The sequence below is a fragment of the Antrostomus carolinensis genome, unplaced genomic scaffold (genome assembly GCF_000700745.2).
Source record: "Antrostomus carolinensis isolate BGI_N321 unplaced genomic scaffold, ASM70074v2 scaffold15282, whole genome shotgun sequence".
NCBI classification, from domain to species: domain Eukaryota; kingdom Metazoa; phylum Chordata; class Aves; order Caprimulgiformes; family Caprimulgidae; genus Antrostomus; species Antrostomus carolinensis.
Genome location: NW_010300317.1, coordinates 9,505 through 27,439, shown reverse-complemented (window position 1 = coordinate 27,439; position 17,935 = coordinate 9,505). Strand labels below are relative to the sequence as shown.

Below are 17,935 nucleotides of genomic sequence, written 5' to 3'. Positions count from 1 at the left end.
CTAGTCTTGACATTCTGGGGAAAGCTCAGCACTAAGTTCTTCACAACATGAGCAAATATCCATACACACAACGGGCCATAACATTTTCCTATAATACTACGCTTCAATCCATGACCTTTTTTCCCCCCCACTTACTGTCCCCAAAACATTTTCAGATATGGACCTCATTTCTGTTGAGCAAATTAATTTTAATGAAACATTTTAGCCACCTGCATCCTAGCACTCTACCTTGCTGTGAGCAGGTTAGTGTTTTAGTCTAAGATACCCTGTGCCTTCTCTCCATTGTGGCCCCTTGATACGTTTCAGAGAGACAAGTAACTCAGTGTGTAACAGAGCACTCTAGGCAATAAAAGCAGCCTACTACAAGAGAGAGACACGTAACCATGGCAATGAAAGAACAAATATTCCATGTTAAAAAACAGAGAAGACTGTACTGAATGAAAACAGCAGACTGTCAGAGTAATAGCAGCCACTTATTAGCTGGCTGGACCTATACTAATTTTGAGGGAGCTGAAGCCTAGAAAAATACAACAAAACCAAAAGACACCCAGTTTCTTGAGGCTGGTGCAGAAAGACTACATTCTAGAGCAGGAGTTGCTATTTTTCCAAATGGGACTGTCTAGTTTCCACGACACTTCCACCACAGAGTTCTTCAGACTAATGGAATTGATAGCTTTTGCCATGGCTATGCTGAACTGAGAAGTACTTCTTTTGGAGGCATAAGATCTACAGTATTGCTGCACAACACTCCAAGTACTACAGAACAACAGCAGATGCATCTTCAATTGGAGGGAAAAAACATAAAATAGCAATTCACATGAAAAGTGGATCTGGATCTTTATCACCTGAATCTAACATGCTTTAATCAGAATCATAGAATCATTTGGTTGGAAAAGACCTTTGAGATCATAGAGTCCAACTGCATCTGTCCACTACTAAACCATATCTCTGAGCACCTCATCTACCCATCTTTTAAATACCTCCAGGGATGGTGACTCAACCAACTCCCTAGGCAGCCCATTCCAGTGCCTGAGAACCCTTTCAGTGAAGAAGTATTTCCTGACATCCAATCTGTACCTCCCCTGGTGTAACTTAAGGCCATTGCCTCTTGTTCTATCACTAGTTACCTGGGAGAAAAGACACACATCTGCCTCCCTACAACCTCCTTTCAGGGAGTTGTAGACAGTGGTAAGGTCACCCCTCAGCCTCCTCTTCTCTACGCTAAACAACCCCAGTTCCCTCAGCCGCTCCTCGTAAGGAGCTATTAAACTCTAGTATTCTAGGAAATGGCAGCTTCCTTTACATTTTTTTCTGTTAAAATCTGTGCAGTTCTTTAGTTTGAATTCAGCAAAGTGCTAAATATGTTTTTTATAATAATGTCACATATATAATGCTTTACCTTGCAATCATCTAATGTGTTCTGTGCAGAGATCAGACTTGCTGGGGTTTGTAAAGATCTCAGTCGATCACTTTGAGCTTCCAGCCAGTTCCGTAGGGTCTGTGCTTTGTTCTCATTTTCAGTAATATCCTCCAAAATGTGTTGCAGGTCTTGTATCTGAAAGTTACAGAACTATTTTAATGTACTTAAACCTAGAGGTGGGCAGAAACAGGGCTCCCCCTTCCACAACAAAATTTGAAATGACAATACTTACATTGAAAATACTATTTAGAGAAAATATTTTGAAAGGAAAAGCTAAAAAGTTTTACTGGCTCTTTAGGATCTGACCTCTTCCCTGGGAGTAAAGCAAGGCAGTGTAGATTCTGGAGCTTGCAGCCTGTGGACCTGACAAGTTGGGGGACCCTGGACTACATGGACATATTCATATGCAGTCTGAAAACCTCATTCTCCCTAAAACCCACCAACAAAGTTACTAATAAGCAAGGGACCTCAAGTCTCCTAACTTTAGTCTTGTCCCTGAGGATCCATTAAATCCTACAGTGCAGCTTCTGGAAAATGGTTAGAGAAGATAACTTCTTCCCCCCATCAATCTGAAATTTTGTAATGGAAATTTCTAATTGTGCAGGAACTGAATTTTCCACTTGAAAATGTTTCTGGAAGACTGCATCAGAAAAACCTGTAAATTTTCTGTTTGATCATCAGTCTTTGTATCTGGATTCATGGGGGGCAGCTTCTCCCAAAGCCCTGTAAATTTGTGAGAGAAACAGAGTTGAAAGAGGAATGTGCTGGTAGAGGTATTCATTCCAGCAGTCTCATGTTTGTATTCTGGGATGCTAATCTTCCCCTGGTCTTTTCCATATCACATGAGTCACACTAGCTTTTCTGGGCAGTGGGGCACACAAGCAATGGCATCTAACTCTGGATACATGGATTATTTCTATCCTCACTAAAATAAAGTAATTCTGAGGCGCTGCCTGAAATCAGTGTTCTTCAGAGAAACACAGAGGATGTGCTGGTGTAGTCAGTCTACATGTAGAATTTGCCTATCAGCTGCTGATCTTCAAAGCACTCCATTGGGAAAGCATATTTAATTACTGTGGAACACAGACCTAGAGTAACCCATTTCCAGTGACCCAGGAGGACTGGAGCAGGGCTGGGAATTGATCCCTGCTGTGCCTTTTCCAGCAGGGTCATATATCCCCATTTGAATATGGCTGTCAACACTACTGACTTAGTAATTACTTTTTTGGCAAATCCAACTGCTACAACAAGAAAACGGGTGGCAGCTTAATATATTCCTATTTCTCATTCCCATCATATAGTACGTGGAGGGGTTGTTGGCTTTTTTTGGTGCTGTTTTTGCTGAGCAGGGCCTGGCTGTTTGTAACAACCAGTGTAGCACCTTTCCCTTCCACAAACCATCGAGTGTTTTTTCCCCAGTAAGTTTTAAATACCCGAACTTTCACAGTACCCCAAAGCTTCAGCAGATTTCACTAACAGGTTCCCCTGCAGACACTACCCTGAATTCTTCATTTTTCAACATTTTCTCAAAATAGGTTGCCTTTGTTGACATGTCACTGACTGTATCTTCTTTAAATGAGGGGTCTGTTTTTTTCCACCTAATACAGTCAACTAGGGTAAATCCCAGGCTGTCATGAATATCATATTTTGCCTATTTTCCCTCCCTGCAAGTCACAGAAGAGTTTACCCTCCCAGACCTCGCTGAGGTTTGGATGCCTGCCCACCAGCTGATCAGTGATGTGCTACGAGATCACTCCACAGGCTGCCCATGAAACAGGAGGATGGACAGACAGCAGAGAGCACAGGGAGCCTCCCTGTGTTCCGCAGTGTTTTCCGACTCAGGGAGAAAGGCTGCTAGCAAAATACAGAGCACTGGAACAGGCAAGATCAGAGTTGTGAGAGAGAAAGCAATGACAATTCAATCAAACCTTTCTGTTCAGAGACGCCTGCAGCCTGTGCCACCGCAGGTTCAGCTCTCCAAGACACTCGGCAAACTCTGTCCTTTCATACCGCTTGCTTTCCACGTCACAAGTGCTCATCTGCAAGAGCGACTGGTTAACAAAATCTACTGTCCACTGTTTAAAGTTCATTTCCATCATATATTCCTGGAGGGGAAAAAAGAAAAAGAACAAAAATGGAGAACAATTAGTTTGGTAGTTTCAATCTGATCAGTTCCAGTGATGCTTCAAGGCATAGTTATGGGACATTCATGGCTTATTCTAAACCATGGCCTAAAATATTTTTCTAAAAGAGACCTGGCTGTAGGAATAATTCTCAGTTTTTACCATTCTCTATTTGTGTAGCTATTTCCATTCACTGAAATTTTTGCAGAAATCACTATCATTACGTAGATACCTCAAGGTAAGAACAGGCTAGTGCCAGAGCAGGGAATAAAAACCTAGAGGTACCAGACCTAGTACACTATCCATCGGACAGTATCATCACACTGCCATGGGCCCAGACCAGAAAAAGACCGAGGCCTTCCCATACTCCTGTGACTCGCAGGCAAGAGCTTTTGCTCCATTATCAAAATATCTGGGAGGAAAAAGTGTCCTCCAGCAGCAATCTCTCTGCCCACAGAGATGAGTGGGGAACTACAGGCAAAGTGAGGACATAAGGGAATGCCTTTTTATGTCAGAAAGTCTTAGGACAAGAGGGGAGGAAAGAGTTTCTCACTTTATCTAGTAGTACCCAGAAAAAACCCACCAGGGATTACCACAGTAGAGGTACTGAAGCCATAGCTGCTTCCTTGCAGGAATTCATGACCCTCATCCCAGCTTTTCTCTCAGCATACACATCCCCACGTTGCTGACAAGTTCAGAAGACACACATACAAACTGACCTCTAAATATCCAAAGGGTTAAAAACAGCACCTCACCTACATGTTACAACTTCCAAACACAATTGGTATAGATCAAAATGTCATATATCTGCTATACTATACAAAGGGCACTTGGAAAGAAGTGCTTACATTGGCACTTGACTTACATGCAGTACCAGAGGGCCCGAGAACTGCAGCTGCAGAATGAGAACTGTCATCCTGTCCGAGCACAGAGCACCTCTCGGTAGCTCTGTGAGGGCAGAGTAAAATATGGCTCTGCAGGGATTTGTGCCCTGAGGTTGGGCTCCCTGGCATCTGTGGTGGTACAAGCATGGCTTGGATCTTTCCTCTGGCTGGGGCAATCAGCCTCTGCCACTGGTGCTTCATCGTCCAAACAGAGCCAAGAGTCTGCTGCAGCCTCTTTCTCTGCAGGGATGTTCATCTTGTCCCCCCCTTCCTAGCAGGTTATCTCTTTTGAGGAAACATAATATTCAAAAACCCTGTTCTCTAGTGAAATGCATCCTGCCATGGAGCTCCAAAATTACATTGTATTCCTTGTCGAAAAGGCAGACTAAAACACAGCACAAACAGAGTCTATTTTCCTAAGGAAGCAAAGCTTTCCTGTGCAACTCATTTTATAATCTAAATGTGAGAGAGAACAAGTGAGACAGATGGGACAGCATGAGGAAAAGGAGCTTATAGCACAGCAGGCAGTAGGTGTATTGCAGGGCAGGCAGTGTTTTGTGCAGCATGGAAGCAAAAGGTTTTTATAAAGGAAGATGTTAAGTCACGTTTGAGACCATTGGAGAAACCCTCCTGAGAGCAAGGGGAAGGATATGACAGTGCCTGTAGGCTGTTTCCACCCTTGTTACAGCCAAACACATTGCAGAAGTCCTGGACTTACAGATTCCCATTTACCTTGGCCTTCTGAAGGAGGTTTCTGACTTGGGCAGCGCTACGTTGTGAATTTACTGGCTCCTCATGTCCCTGCTGTTCTTCCACATGGTCCAGCCAGGTCATCAGTTCAGCGATAGCTTCCCGTGATGAAAGTTTTTCCATCTGAAGCTGGTGGTAAACCATAAAATGAATCCTCTACACTCTGCTTGTTAGGAATATCAAGGAAGATGACATCTGTATTTTTAGAAAGGCTCAGACACTATAATTGCAATTATCGGGGTATGAACTTGAAACTGAGCCCTGTGCTCCAGAGAGGCATATGACTTTAATTAAAAGGTTGAGAATTCAGAAATCTGAAATAAAATTATTTCTAATTGTAATAGACTTTCATATAAAACTGTAAAGATGATAGATATGTGCAAAACAGCCCAGGAAGAACTCTACAATAATTAATCTGCAGTACAATATTGGGGATATTCTGAAAGTAAGACAGACACCTAATTAAGACAGAGGTGCTCTGGGTGCCTTGTGGAGCAGAAAACTGAATCCCAGCAGCAAGTTTTTAAAGTAATTATTTAGCTCGAACTGAGAGATGGCAGCAGAGTTTCTTCTCACCTGGTGAAGTCTTTCTTGGATGGCTGGGAGCTGTACAATCAGTTCTCCCCATTTTTGCTCAAACTTTGACAAAGATGACCTAAGTGCTGCAGTATCACCTTGCTTCATTTGAAAGAGCTGGTTGGCAGTGCTCACCACAGACGACTTCAGGGAAGATTTTTCATCAACTTCCTTAGAGAATGTCTGAGGTGCATGGGAGAAATTTAAGAGAGGGTAAATACATATCTATTTAAATAAAGAAGACAAAAGAGGTTTTTGGCCACAGGATGAACTGTCTTAACATACAGATTTTAGCAAGCCTGGAAAGTTCAGAAAACCTGAACTCAACATGTTCTGGCAGCAGGTAAGGCCTTTTCTGCCCATCTTGATACAATGGTAATAGCACCTTTTGCTCCACAGGGACTGTGAGTATCCCCATCTCCATGTCACACCATGGTCCAGGGAGCAAGCCCAGTCCTGAAGTCTCTAGCCAGCTCACACCTACCAATCCAACCTTCATGACTTTTTGCTTTCCCTATCAGTCCAACCTTCATGATGGTTTGCTTTCCCATTGTGCAAGACTCCCTCTGTCAGGCCTCACATTGGTGCTGAACCTCCTGGTTGGTCATACAAGGGGAGCACAACACCAGGGGGCAAAGACATGAAATGCAATTCAGCATGTTTCTCTTCCCTGACTTTGGCTCACCATCTTCACAGCCCCAATGTCTTCACCCCTGCTCCCTGAGCCCACACTCCAGACTCAGTTGGTAAGTGGCCCATCAGTTTGACTGAACTGCTGTATCTAGTATTTGGCATCCAGAGCAAGACAGAATTACGTGCTGTTACGCTGTAGGTGCACAAGAGATCCTGGCTGAGCTGATATGTTGCAGCTGGGAGCTCATTGCGAGAGGATTTCATTCTGATTTAGGCACTCTGGCTGGCCTCGCAATCTGAAGGAAGGTCTTTGGTGGCCTCCCATCATCATGGTTCCCCACACAGACAATGGGGTGGTTTTGGGGCACGCATCCATTCAATCCTATATTGTGTGGGCAGCTTCAGGGTCACAGCAAATACAAAAGCTACTCAAAAGGGTCATTATCATTGGAAGTCACAATGTCTTAGGTAAACCTGGCAGGAGAAACGACTTACAAAAAAGCTGTTAATGTTATCCCTGATGGTGGGAAGATCCTGTGACACATTGAGAGACTGCTCCTTCCAAAAATTCATTCTCTGCAGAGCAGAATCCAGCCACTTCATTAATTCCTCTGAGTCTCTGTTGTAGCTACAAAGAGGAAACAAAACACACAAACATACATCTAGCTGAGTCTAGGATACACTCTCACCCTCCACGCTGTCCTCCTCTCTGGGAGGAGGCATGTGCTGTTCTGGTACCTATGCTGCTACATGCTGCAGAAGCATGGCTACAGTATGGATTGATGTGTAACACGGCAGTTTTGCTGGAGGTACACTCGAGACTGTTCCTATCGGCTCTTTTCAGCTGGTCTGCTCTCCCTGAAAACATCCTCTTCTGTATTCACTCAGCAGTTGCCAGTACAAGCTCCCATGGGTGAAATGAGCTTTGCTGGAGGTCAAAACCACCAGAGGAGATTGTGCCTACTGCAAGATATAGTGCGGAATACACACTGCAGGGGTAAATACCAACTGGCATGCTCTTGTCCATGCTCTGGGTCCAGCCAACTTGAGCTCAGAGCACACAGACCAGGTACAGGGAGAGCTGAGCTTGCTACATCAGCTGGTGGACTGGGCTGCAGAGCCCCAAACTGTCTCCATCTGACTGCCAGGAATGCATTGACAGTTGGCTTGGGGCCTGTGAAAGCATTGAGCATGCTTGGGTCTTTCCCCTTTGGAGAGCTTCAAAACACAAGTTGAGGCAGCACGTCAGCCAGGTCATGAATGTTTGTAAGGTGGGTAGGGTACGCGCACAGACAAGGACATTATGCCTTGGCATGGAAATCAAGGCTAGCTTGCATTCATAGCAGACCAAAATGCTTATGGCAGCATGATCAGAGCTTCTGTTAATATTTTCAACATACAAACTGCAGCATGATGCAGCTAACTCTCACCTAGATGCACTGACTTTGCAATGGCAGCAATCAAAACATTGTTCCTACAAAAGTAAGCAGGAAGTGAAGCACTTGTCTACACAGTGAGAAGAGATCAGCTGTGTAATAAAGGGCCACTTTTCTTGATCACCACTGCTTTTTTTTTCCTTTTCTCATTTTTAAGTTAAAGGAGCTATGTTATTTATTAATTCACTTTCATATTTCAGAAAAGACATGTATAGAAGGCCAGAATTTCTAGCTGATTATCTCTATCTTGCTTTCTAGTTATACCCACCTGACTAAGAGTTTGAGTAATGTTTGAAGTCGTTGTAGTTCATGGCCAACTCTTTTGGTTAAGGACAACCACTGCTCTTCCATCTTCCTGATCTGGCTTCTTATTTCTGGACAGTTCACTGCAGTCAGCAATTTCTTCCCTTCTTTCACCATCTGGTACAGTCTGGCATGCTTTTCATCAACACTGCTTTTGATTTGCTATCAGAAAATGGGAAGTTTGCAACATAGTAATATTTTTAAAACTGAAAACACAGCTAGCAAAACACAAATCATTTATTCTAACATCTTAATCTCATGTTTCCTCTGACATGTATTTGATTTTCCAAATGAAAGGAATCTGAATCTGTACTTTATTACATGCAAAAGGGACACAGGTGTGGGGTTTTTTTGTTTGGATAGATCAAGACAGATCTCAACATAATTTCATGCACTATCACAATGACTGTGTTGTGATTTGATGGTCTTTTTTTGACACACCTAAACCTCAGGCTATGGACTAACACTCTTTATCAGATCTGGCTGCATTTTCCAAAGATATGACTGTCCCCAGCAGAAAGCTATTGCCCTCCTGTCCTTAGAGGGCCTTCTGGCTCTATCCTATTTAAAAAAACATTACCAGTGCTTTGAAAGAAGCTGTTGGGATAATTATTGAATAATAGTGGCAGTAAGCAATGAAGAGTGAACAGTGAAGACATTAAGTAAGAGATATAAGAGTGTTCTGGTTTGCTTAGACAGATTAATAAAAACAAAGCATCATTTTACCTTCACTGCAAATTCAAAATGACAAAAGGGAAAAAAATAATAAAAATCCAGGAGGTAGATCAGTCCCAGGGAGACGGCAAAATGGAGCAATTTTGTGATGTGCAAGTACCTCACTTCTCTCCAGGCAGAAGGTGCTTGTAAAATATTTATTATTAATAGGAGTATTTCTCCCACAGGAATTAAGCTCCAGAAAATTTTACTCTGCTCTGTCCTCAAAACTGTGAGCCTCTAGTGTTGGGACTCACCCCAAAAGCATCTTCTAAAGCCTTACTACTTTCTTTCTGATGTCTTTAAAGACAAAGACTTAAGAGTAAAGAGCTAGTGAAGAACTTAAAAAAAAAAAAAACCACCAAAGGAAACCAGGCAACTTACAATCAAATATGCAAATATTCCATGTCTCCTCAGCATGACAGGCACCAAAAGCACCAGAAGGCCACTCTGATTGTAAATATCTACCACTGATTTATTTAATAGCTTTACTGTAGCTCAGAATTTTCTGAGAATGTCCAATGATCTCTTTCATGCAGTCAACTAGATTAAATCATAGTAGTCCTTTTTGCCTTTATAGTCTAAGGATCTAAATATCAAACTGGACTCAACATAGACCCAAAGACTTATTCATTCCAAAAATGCTAATGGAGTGGGTCCTCTGAAGATCAAAAAAGGCCAAATCTGTGAGGAATGCAAAGCATTCTGAGGATGCATCACTAAGTTTATTGAACACTATTTCTTCTAAATTTTATAAAACAACCATAAAGGCTGCTTTTATATCCTTATATTTATATGTGTTTAAAACATAGATAAAATGTTTCCAACTGGACTTGATGTTCTAAATAAAAGTGTAGCTCTGCCAACAGAGACGAAGCAGGGAACAAACTAGGAGCCTATTTGCCATTATAGACAAAAGGAATTTTATCCTCTTTGGTCAGACAGAAATCAGGGCATCTTATTTTGAATTCTCAGGATTTTAGAAGGAGCTGGTAAACCTCCTATTGCAGCCAGGGGTTCAGATATTTGAAGGCAATAAGTTGATTCTCCTCTTCCATAGGTTTTATATCATGGCATGAAAGTCACTCCTGAATTACAGAGAAGTGGCTCTGTGTTCACTCCAATCCTCCCTGCTGTCCTTGGGATCCATGTGATCTGTACACCATCTTCTCCCAAATACTTGCATTTGAAGACCAAGTTCTAAAGTAGCTATAGCCATTACTTAGATGAACTTTTAGCCCCTGGCTGAAATTAGGAGCCCTATCCTCTGCTACTTTTAAATGTAACATGGAAGTTTTCAGCACGCATCCACACACAGACAAGGACACAAAGAAAATAGAGCCCTGCAAACTATGTTCTCCTCATGTTCTAACTAATCTTATTAGCAGCTCTACAGATCCCCAGAGAAAACTAGTCAGAGAAATACCCATAAATACCTGTAGAAGTGCAATCCTTTCCATTAATCTTTCTTCTGTTTCTTCCACCAAACTCACAGAAGGCAACATGGAGGTGAGTGCCTCTAACTCCTTACTGAAAGCTAGGCATTCATCATCAAATTCCATCCATTCCTAAAAGATATGTTGCACCATTAACATAGCACACATCTATCTCTGTATTTTTGCTACACCAAACTGAGGCCTTAGTGCTTATTCTAGCACCAGCAGCTCTTGCTTTAATGAAATAGAACACGAAAACAGGTGAATAATATGGAAATACTAAAGTCAGGCATGGTTTCACCACAGATGAGTGAATGAATTAATTCTTGAACTTCTTCAAGATTTCTTATTTTAAAATGTTACACTTAATTTTTTATTCTCTAGGAGTGTTTTAAGATCAATTTTTAGGTTTTATTTTAAAGTGCTGCCAGTATTTTTGAGCCTTAAAGGGCTCTCCTTTCAGTCCAGGCACTCAAAAATTACTGCAAGAAGTCATAGTGTCCCATCTGTTAGATTAATGGATTGACCTGTCCACTTTCAGAGGTTTTCAAGGAAAAACCTAGTTTACTGACACACAGAACAAGTAATAGATTGTTGCCAATGGAGATAGGAAAGGACAATTACTAGCCAAAGAATCACTCATGCAGAAAGGGTTTCCCTAGACACAATTCTTCTTCTTCCCTCCAGCTTTTACTCTGGGTTTCTTTTGACTCATTACCTTTAACAGCATCTCTAAGTGTATACCATACTGGCAGGCCTTCTGCTCCAGCAACTTGACTTCATTCACCAGTTCTCTCCAGAACTCCTCTCTCTTTTGTAGGATGGAGGGAGTCACTTTCTTGGAAAATGTTTGCATGAAAGCCATGTGGGCCATGAGATTGCGGAAAAAGTCCTGAAAAAAAAAAACCCAACAAGTTAAAGCTTGCTCTTTAAGAGAGATCACACACCTGTAGCAGGAGTAAGACAAAGACGACCCACTGAGAAGAGCAGCCAGTTTCAGGGTCTCTCATATCTGGAGCCAAGAGCCTCCTACTGAAATTCTACATCACCCAAAGATTGGCAGTTACTGGTCATTTTATAGTTAGTCAAAAACCAGTGACAGAATAGAGTAAAATATTTTCAGTTGAAAGGGACCTACAACAATCACCTACTCCAACTGCCTGACCAATTCAGGGCTGACCAAAAATTACAGCATGTTGTCAAGGGCATTGTCCAAATGCCTCTTAAACACTGACAGGCTTGGGGTATTGACCATCTCTTGAAGAAGCCTGTTCCAGTGTTTGATCACCCTCTTGGTAAAGAAATGCTTCCTAATGTCCAGTCTGAATGTCCCCTGGCACAGATGAGTTGCATACACTATTTTCATTTTTTCATTTCTAAAGGAAAAGATCTACACTTAAAACTTCAGTTCATACGAAATACAGAGATGCTGTATGAAGATGATGGAAGGAAGAGTATAACTATAAATAAATTGATAGTTTAGCATAAGGTAGTTATCACCAGACATCCATTATCCAGTTTGTTTCACCTGGATGGGAGGTGACTCCAAGCACCAAGTGTATTAGCTGTTCTAAGGCCTAAGGAGTATGTAGGACACAATAATCCTCTGGGATAACTATAAGGTAACAGTTTGATTTAGTTATGGCTCAGCTGAGCTCTTGGGAAACATCTGAATCTCAACAGAACACTTTCCCCCACAAAAAAGCTTTGAAGGTTTAAGATCACACTCTTCAGTCAAGATCTTCTTCACTAAGAACTAATAACCAGTGCAAGAATTTCACTTAAGGACCATACCCCAGGCACAGGCTGTGTGAGCATCCTGTTAACTCTTGATAACCAGGGCAGGGAAAATGGCTTTTGCAGTTTTTGTTTGCTTTTGTAAAACAATGTATGTATATTTGGACTGCAGATACATTATCTGTTTTCCTTTGTAAACGAATTCCTAACATTTTGCTTTGGTAAGAGCAATTTGTGAGTGACAAACACCATTCCTATGTCTCTGGAGTACTGGTTTGCAGTGTTTGGTATCCTGAAGCAATTCTTAAGAGAGTTTAATTTACATGGAACAGTTAAATCAAGGTGTTGACATGAAAGAGACATCTTCAAGTGACTACCATTGGCCAGGGCTTCTTGCAAAGCGAGATGGTGAGGATTCAGGTGCATTCTCAGCCATCTCCCATCAAGCATGTAGCAGCGGGGTACAGGAGACATTGGGCTGCCAAAGGGAGGATCTAAACTATCCTCCCTTCACAAATAGAGCTGTTACAGGAAAGTTCCCTCCATCAGATAATGACAGCACAGAATGCTGAAAACAAAGGCTCAACTCCCAATGCTAGACAGCAACTTCAAGAACCTCACTACTGATTTAGTACCAGACTTAAGAAGGATGTGTGTTTCCCTCACACATCAGTATGTTCTGAGGCAAGCCAAAGTAGAATTAGACTGGTAAAACTGAAATCCTCATCTATTTTGGTCTGCTAAAAAACACTGCTTTGTTTTCTACACTTACTCCAGTCCCTCCCCTATGCTATGAGCTGGTTATTCTTCTCCATGACACTGGAGAGAAATTGGTCACAGAAAATACTGCTCCTGCTATGCTGATCTGAGCAGTGCTGTCATAAGCATCTGATACCTTGTGATTTTCCAGGTGAGACTGTAGAGCTGCTCTGCTTTTTGTTAGCTGCTTTGGATCTTGTGCAATCTTCTCTTGTCCAATAGCTACCAGCTCTGCAAATCCATGAAGTAAGTCCTCATACTGGCTCTCACTGATGGAAGGAGAGTTCAGCTCTGCATACTTTGCTTTCAGAATCCTCCACATGTCATCCAAAACATCCTACAATGTAAACACAGTTTAGTGATTCATGAAGGACAGAAATGAATCCTGCAAACCAGCACACACAATTGCAGAATGCAAAACAATCAATAGCCTTTTCAGGCTAAAAATGCATTGGGTAGAAGAATCAAACCTTGCTGCTAAGTGGAAACTACACTGTGCTCTTACCTCTAACTTATAAGCTTCCTGGATTAAGGTGATAGGTAACTGAAGTCTTTCTCCATGGCCTCTCAATTTTGCTACTTGGTTTTCGAAGTTTTGCAGCTCCAAAGCACAGGCATCAGTTTTCTGAATTGAAGACAAAATAAGCTATTAGGAAGAGTTCTGTTCCATTAAACTTTCCATTATTACTAGTGGAACAGCAGATCCAAGGACTGGATCTGTGCTGTGCTACCACTTCATAAGCTCACAATGAGACACTGAGACCCAACAATCTTACAAGCTAAATAGACAAGACTGTTCATGGCACAGTTTGCTGGGTTCACATGGCACGGCCAGGAAGGGAATTCAGGTCTTCTGTCTCAGTCCAACATTCAACATGCACTTCAGTTTACTAATTCAAGAGCAGCCATTAAAAGAAATAATGGACTCAGAAAATATCATTTTTTCTTATGAATTAGAAAGATCCAGTCAGGGATGGATTGAGACAGGCTCTCTCTGAAGCAAGGGAAGTTGTGTATTTCTGGCATTCCTTTTCCAAGAGTGGTTACTTGACAGAGTATATCTAAGGCAGCAGTCCCTGCCAGGGAATTCAGCAGTTCTGAACGCAGCTTTCAGCCTGGCAGAAAGTTATGCCTGTAAACAAGGTTATGAGCCTCTAACAAAAAAGTTTCAGGACAGCCTCTTTGCTTCACCAACAGGTAGATAGATAGACAATGACTATTCTGAGGAAGACATGCAGTCTACTAATTTTTAATTATCTGCTAATTCCTATGAAGGTTGAAGAAAATAGCTTAACTGGTCAAATGCCATATGATAAAGTGCTCATAAATGCTGAGCAAGTAGATATAAATACTGGAGTCCTATTCCCACAAAGAAAAGTTACTTTTGCATATGAAAAGGTATAACGTGTGAAGTGCTGTACTTTTCATAACTCTTTTTCTTCCCTGCTGTAGTGTGGGGTGTATTTGCTCTGAGAGGTTGTGGAGAGGCTGGTTCTTCCACTCCAACTACTAAAGGGACTGGAGTTAGGTCTGACTATGAATTAGGGTGTAGTAAAAGAAGAAAAAAAAAGGGTGGGGGGAGCTAATATTGAACTCTCTCCTTCCTCCATTCTTACAACCTAAGTGAGACTCAAACTTTAGAAAATCTGAAACTTAAGAGATCACAGAAAACTGGAAACAATACCTAATTTCCTTTAAATGAAATTACCTGAAGCTGTTCAGAAACATTATGTCCACCTATTGCATTCAAGCATTGTTGCAGAGCAGCTTTTTTCTCAGTTAACTGATCACAGAGCAGCCTGGTTTCATTCTGCAAAAGAAACAAATATCAGAAGTATATCACATATCAGGAATATACTAACAACCAGACAAAATTGCACAGCAAACAGAATGGTTACCTCTTATGGCAAAAGCACTTTTTCCTCTTCAAAAAACAAAATAAAGTATGTGCATTGTGGGCTTAAAGCAGCAATTTAGAGAGGGGAATTCTGTAGTCTGTGTTGTGTAAAAAAGCAGACTACTCTGTCTCAATGATCCTCTGTGACTCTAAAAATCTGTGAAACTTACAGAGAAACAAATTCTTCTCTTCTGAAAATGAGAAAATGAGCCCATTACTGGCGACTGATGGAGTTATGCTTGGATTCTGCATAACTAAACATTGCAAGACTAGTCCTGCTACTGTTTGGAGACAACATCCCAGTGTTTTCAGAGGAAATGTTTTATTATTCAGTAGTAAAGAGCTAGGCTGACTTGCAGTTGATGAGCACACTGGAGTTTTGCTGGACATTGGAAACTGTATTTCAGAGACCAGGCTTTTCTTTCCTTCCTTCAGACTAAATATCTGATCTGAATGTTTTCCAGCAACAGCTCGTATATTTAGCCCATCACAAGAATCCATAGGAAAGTTTCTCACTATCTGCTTTTCCAAAAAAGAACAAAAAAATGCAAATTTGCAAAACTATGGCATCTGCTACTGTGGAACAAAATCTAAAGGAACAGTAAAGGGTCAAATCAACCTCCAATCCATAACTAAAAGTAGCCCAGTACAGGACATGGTACTAAAAGGGAAGAAGCCTGCCTCCTTTGAGTCCATACAGCAGCAGAAAGAATATACAAAGTTCTCCTTCGCCTAATCCCTACACACAGAAACTTGCTTTAGCCTGTAGCTCAGCGTGCATGGGATCCCAGATTACTTCCATCCTTTCTGCATGCAAATTTCCTACTGCGATCAAGGCCTCTAACGTAGTCAGCATTGCAAACAGCACTGTAAACAGCAAAATTAATTTGCTTCTTGAGATGCCAAGACAAGTTTGTTTAGTATCGAAAAAAGAAAAAAAAAAAAAAAAGAAAAACCCATTATAGATGGCTAATCTGTAACCCAAATGCATTAACACCGACAAGTCTAACAGATGCTGTGAAACAAGATGTGCATTTGGCAGTGGAGTACCTGATAATTGCTATTATGATCCAGCCCAGCTTTCATAGAGCTGCTCCTTGAAGCAGCGGCAGCTTGAGTTTGTTCCAGCCGTGCCTGCAAGTTGTCAAAGCACTCACAGAACACATCTGTGCTCCCACCAGCACAACTAATAGACTTTAGAAGATCATCCTTTTTATCACTCAGATCAGTGTGAAGTTTTTGAAGCTCGACAGAAAGAGTCTAAAGAGTTGAAAGAAAGATAACATGAGTGAAAATGGTCTCTGTCCAAGGACTCTTGACTGTAAAAGGTAGCAGGACTCAAGTTGATAATTGTTATTGAAAACCATAGGCCCAAATCTGTGCAACGGCAAAGCTTGGTGGCATTATTCCTGAATAATACCAGCAAAACAGAAAGGAAATATCAGGCCATATATATTCTATTGTAACAGAAATCGACTGGTGTTTCCCCTTCCCTGAATGCTTTAGGACAGTTACCTCATAAAGAGCCTGCTGCACGGCTGCCTCTTCAGGGGAGAGGACTGAGGTGTTTAACATCTCCTCCATGTTATTCAAACATCGGCTGATCGCCAGAAGCAGCTCAAACAATTTTCTGTCCAAATTGGAAGAGACTTCCTCTGCCACATTATCCTGGGTAAAGGCAAGTTAGAAGTTTTCAGTACTTTCAGTCAAGGCATGGCGACAATTTATTCACTCATATAAGGTTAGAGGTTCAGTCAGCTAATAATAAAATTGAATTAATGAAATATTGGGGGACAGACTTGGATGAGACAGTTACATGCATGTTACATTCAGAGCTGTCAAGGCCAAAGCTGAGACAAAGACTCTGTATGTATTGCGAGTGGCTGTGGTCTTACAGGTCTCTCATCTCAGGAATGGGCACAACACAATCTGTTTTGTCAGCTCCAATACTGCAGATTTACTGAAATCATTCACAGGCTCCTTGCTTTGTAGAGTTGGAGGAGTTTTACCCACACTAGCAAACCTTTGGTTTCAGGTAGCAGAAGTATCATAGCTGAAACACGGAATGTTTCCTCTCAAAATCCTAAGCTGATTTCTACATTATAGTCCATACCTGATGGACTATACACTGTAGCAAAAGCTACACTGCAGTGAATGCCATCTGCCACAATATGGTTATTGGCTATGTTTCCCAGTGCCCAGTGTCTGGTGTCTAGAATCCCTGGTATTTTTTTGCGATGCTAGGATATGCCATTTTTACCTGTGCATGCACCTCATTTGCTTCTTGACTTAGGTCTCCCAGTTGGACAGTGTAAGTTTTCAGTTCTTCCACAGTTGGGGTTCCTGCACTACTGAATGTGCCTCGGGGCAGAATGTTCATCTTTGTGGTAATCTAACATTTGGAAAAAAAATATTGCAATTAGGTGAACAGCTCAAATGAAGACAGTTATGGGCAAGGAGATAACACTCCTCTCAAAAAGCATTAAAATAAAGTTTCAAGGCATTGATATAAAGCACCTGGATAGCAGGGTTCCCTTTTTCCTGGCAAAAATTAGCTGGGTAGGGTATGCCCTGATGGGACATTGACTGAAAAAGGGACCTCTGATTAACAGCTTTAAGGGCTGCAAGTTGCAGTTTGTGTTCAGGCAGCCCTGCTGCCCACTGCACTGTAAGTTTTGCCTGAAAAAGAGCTGACACTCATCCTTTTACATAACTGATATTCTTCCATGTAATGCAGTAATTTCAGAGAGCACGGTAATTCTAATTTAATGTGAACAAAACTGTTAATAACAGAAATTATAGTTTCATCCAAGCAGTAAAATTCTGCAGTCTGGTCAGAATAAATACATAATATGCTCTTGTTGCAGTCCATACTCCACTTTTTATATGTGAGAAAGAGAAAACACAATGGTGAATGGTAGAACAAAATTCAAGTCACAGATTTGTTCTGACCAAAATGTTCTCACTTGCAAGAACTGAGACTTAATCTACATCCACGAAAATCACCTGGGAGCTTGCTGGCTAACTCATAGTTCTCTTGAAAGAATTAAGCAGATAACATCTGGTCTGAATGTTAACTATGAGGATTCACCTATGTGCTCCCACACTATGCTTAGTAGTCACTACTTCAGAGACATTTTTTACCTCAAAGTAAAATAAAAAAAACAAACTATGATGAAAACAGTATGGAGTAACAATTTCCTCTGGAGAATGCTTGCACAGATTTCAGTTATCTGATGAAGAGACAGGATACGATGATGCAGGATG

At 41.4% G+C, this 17,935-nt stretch overlaps 1 protein-coding gene across 1 annotated transcript in view; it reads right to left on the bottom strand.

Annotated features, from left to right (window-relative positions):
- The window catches only part of LOC104521184 (nesprin-2), a gene marked incomplete at its 5' end in the record, with an annotated part of 84,868 nt that overhangs the window by 57,744 nt on the left and 9,189 nt on the right, over positions 1-17,935 (bottom strand). Inside the window, 14 exon segments of the mRNA XM_010163105.1 lie at positions 1,400-1,555; positions 3,349-3,525; positions 5,160-5,306; positions 5,754-5,936; positions 6,882-7,014; positions 8,091-8,287; positions 10,276-10,407; positions 10,994-11,167; positions 12,908-13,108; positions 13,277-13,396; positions 14,480-14,581; positions 15,719-15,928; positions 16,184-16,336; positions 16,929-17,060. Of these exon segments, the coding sequence (XP_010161407.1) occupies positions 1,400-1,555; positions 3,349-3,525; positions 5,160-5,306; positions 5,754-5,936; positions 6,882-7,014; positions 8,091-8,287; positions 10,276-10,407; positions 10,994-11,167; positions 12,908-13,108; positions 13,277-13,396; positions 14,480-14,581; positions 15,719-15,928; positions 16,184-16,336; positions 16,929-17,060 (2,217 nt within the window).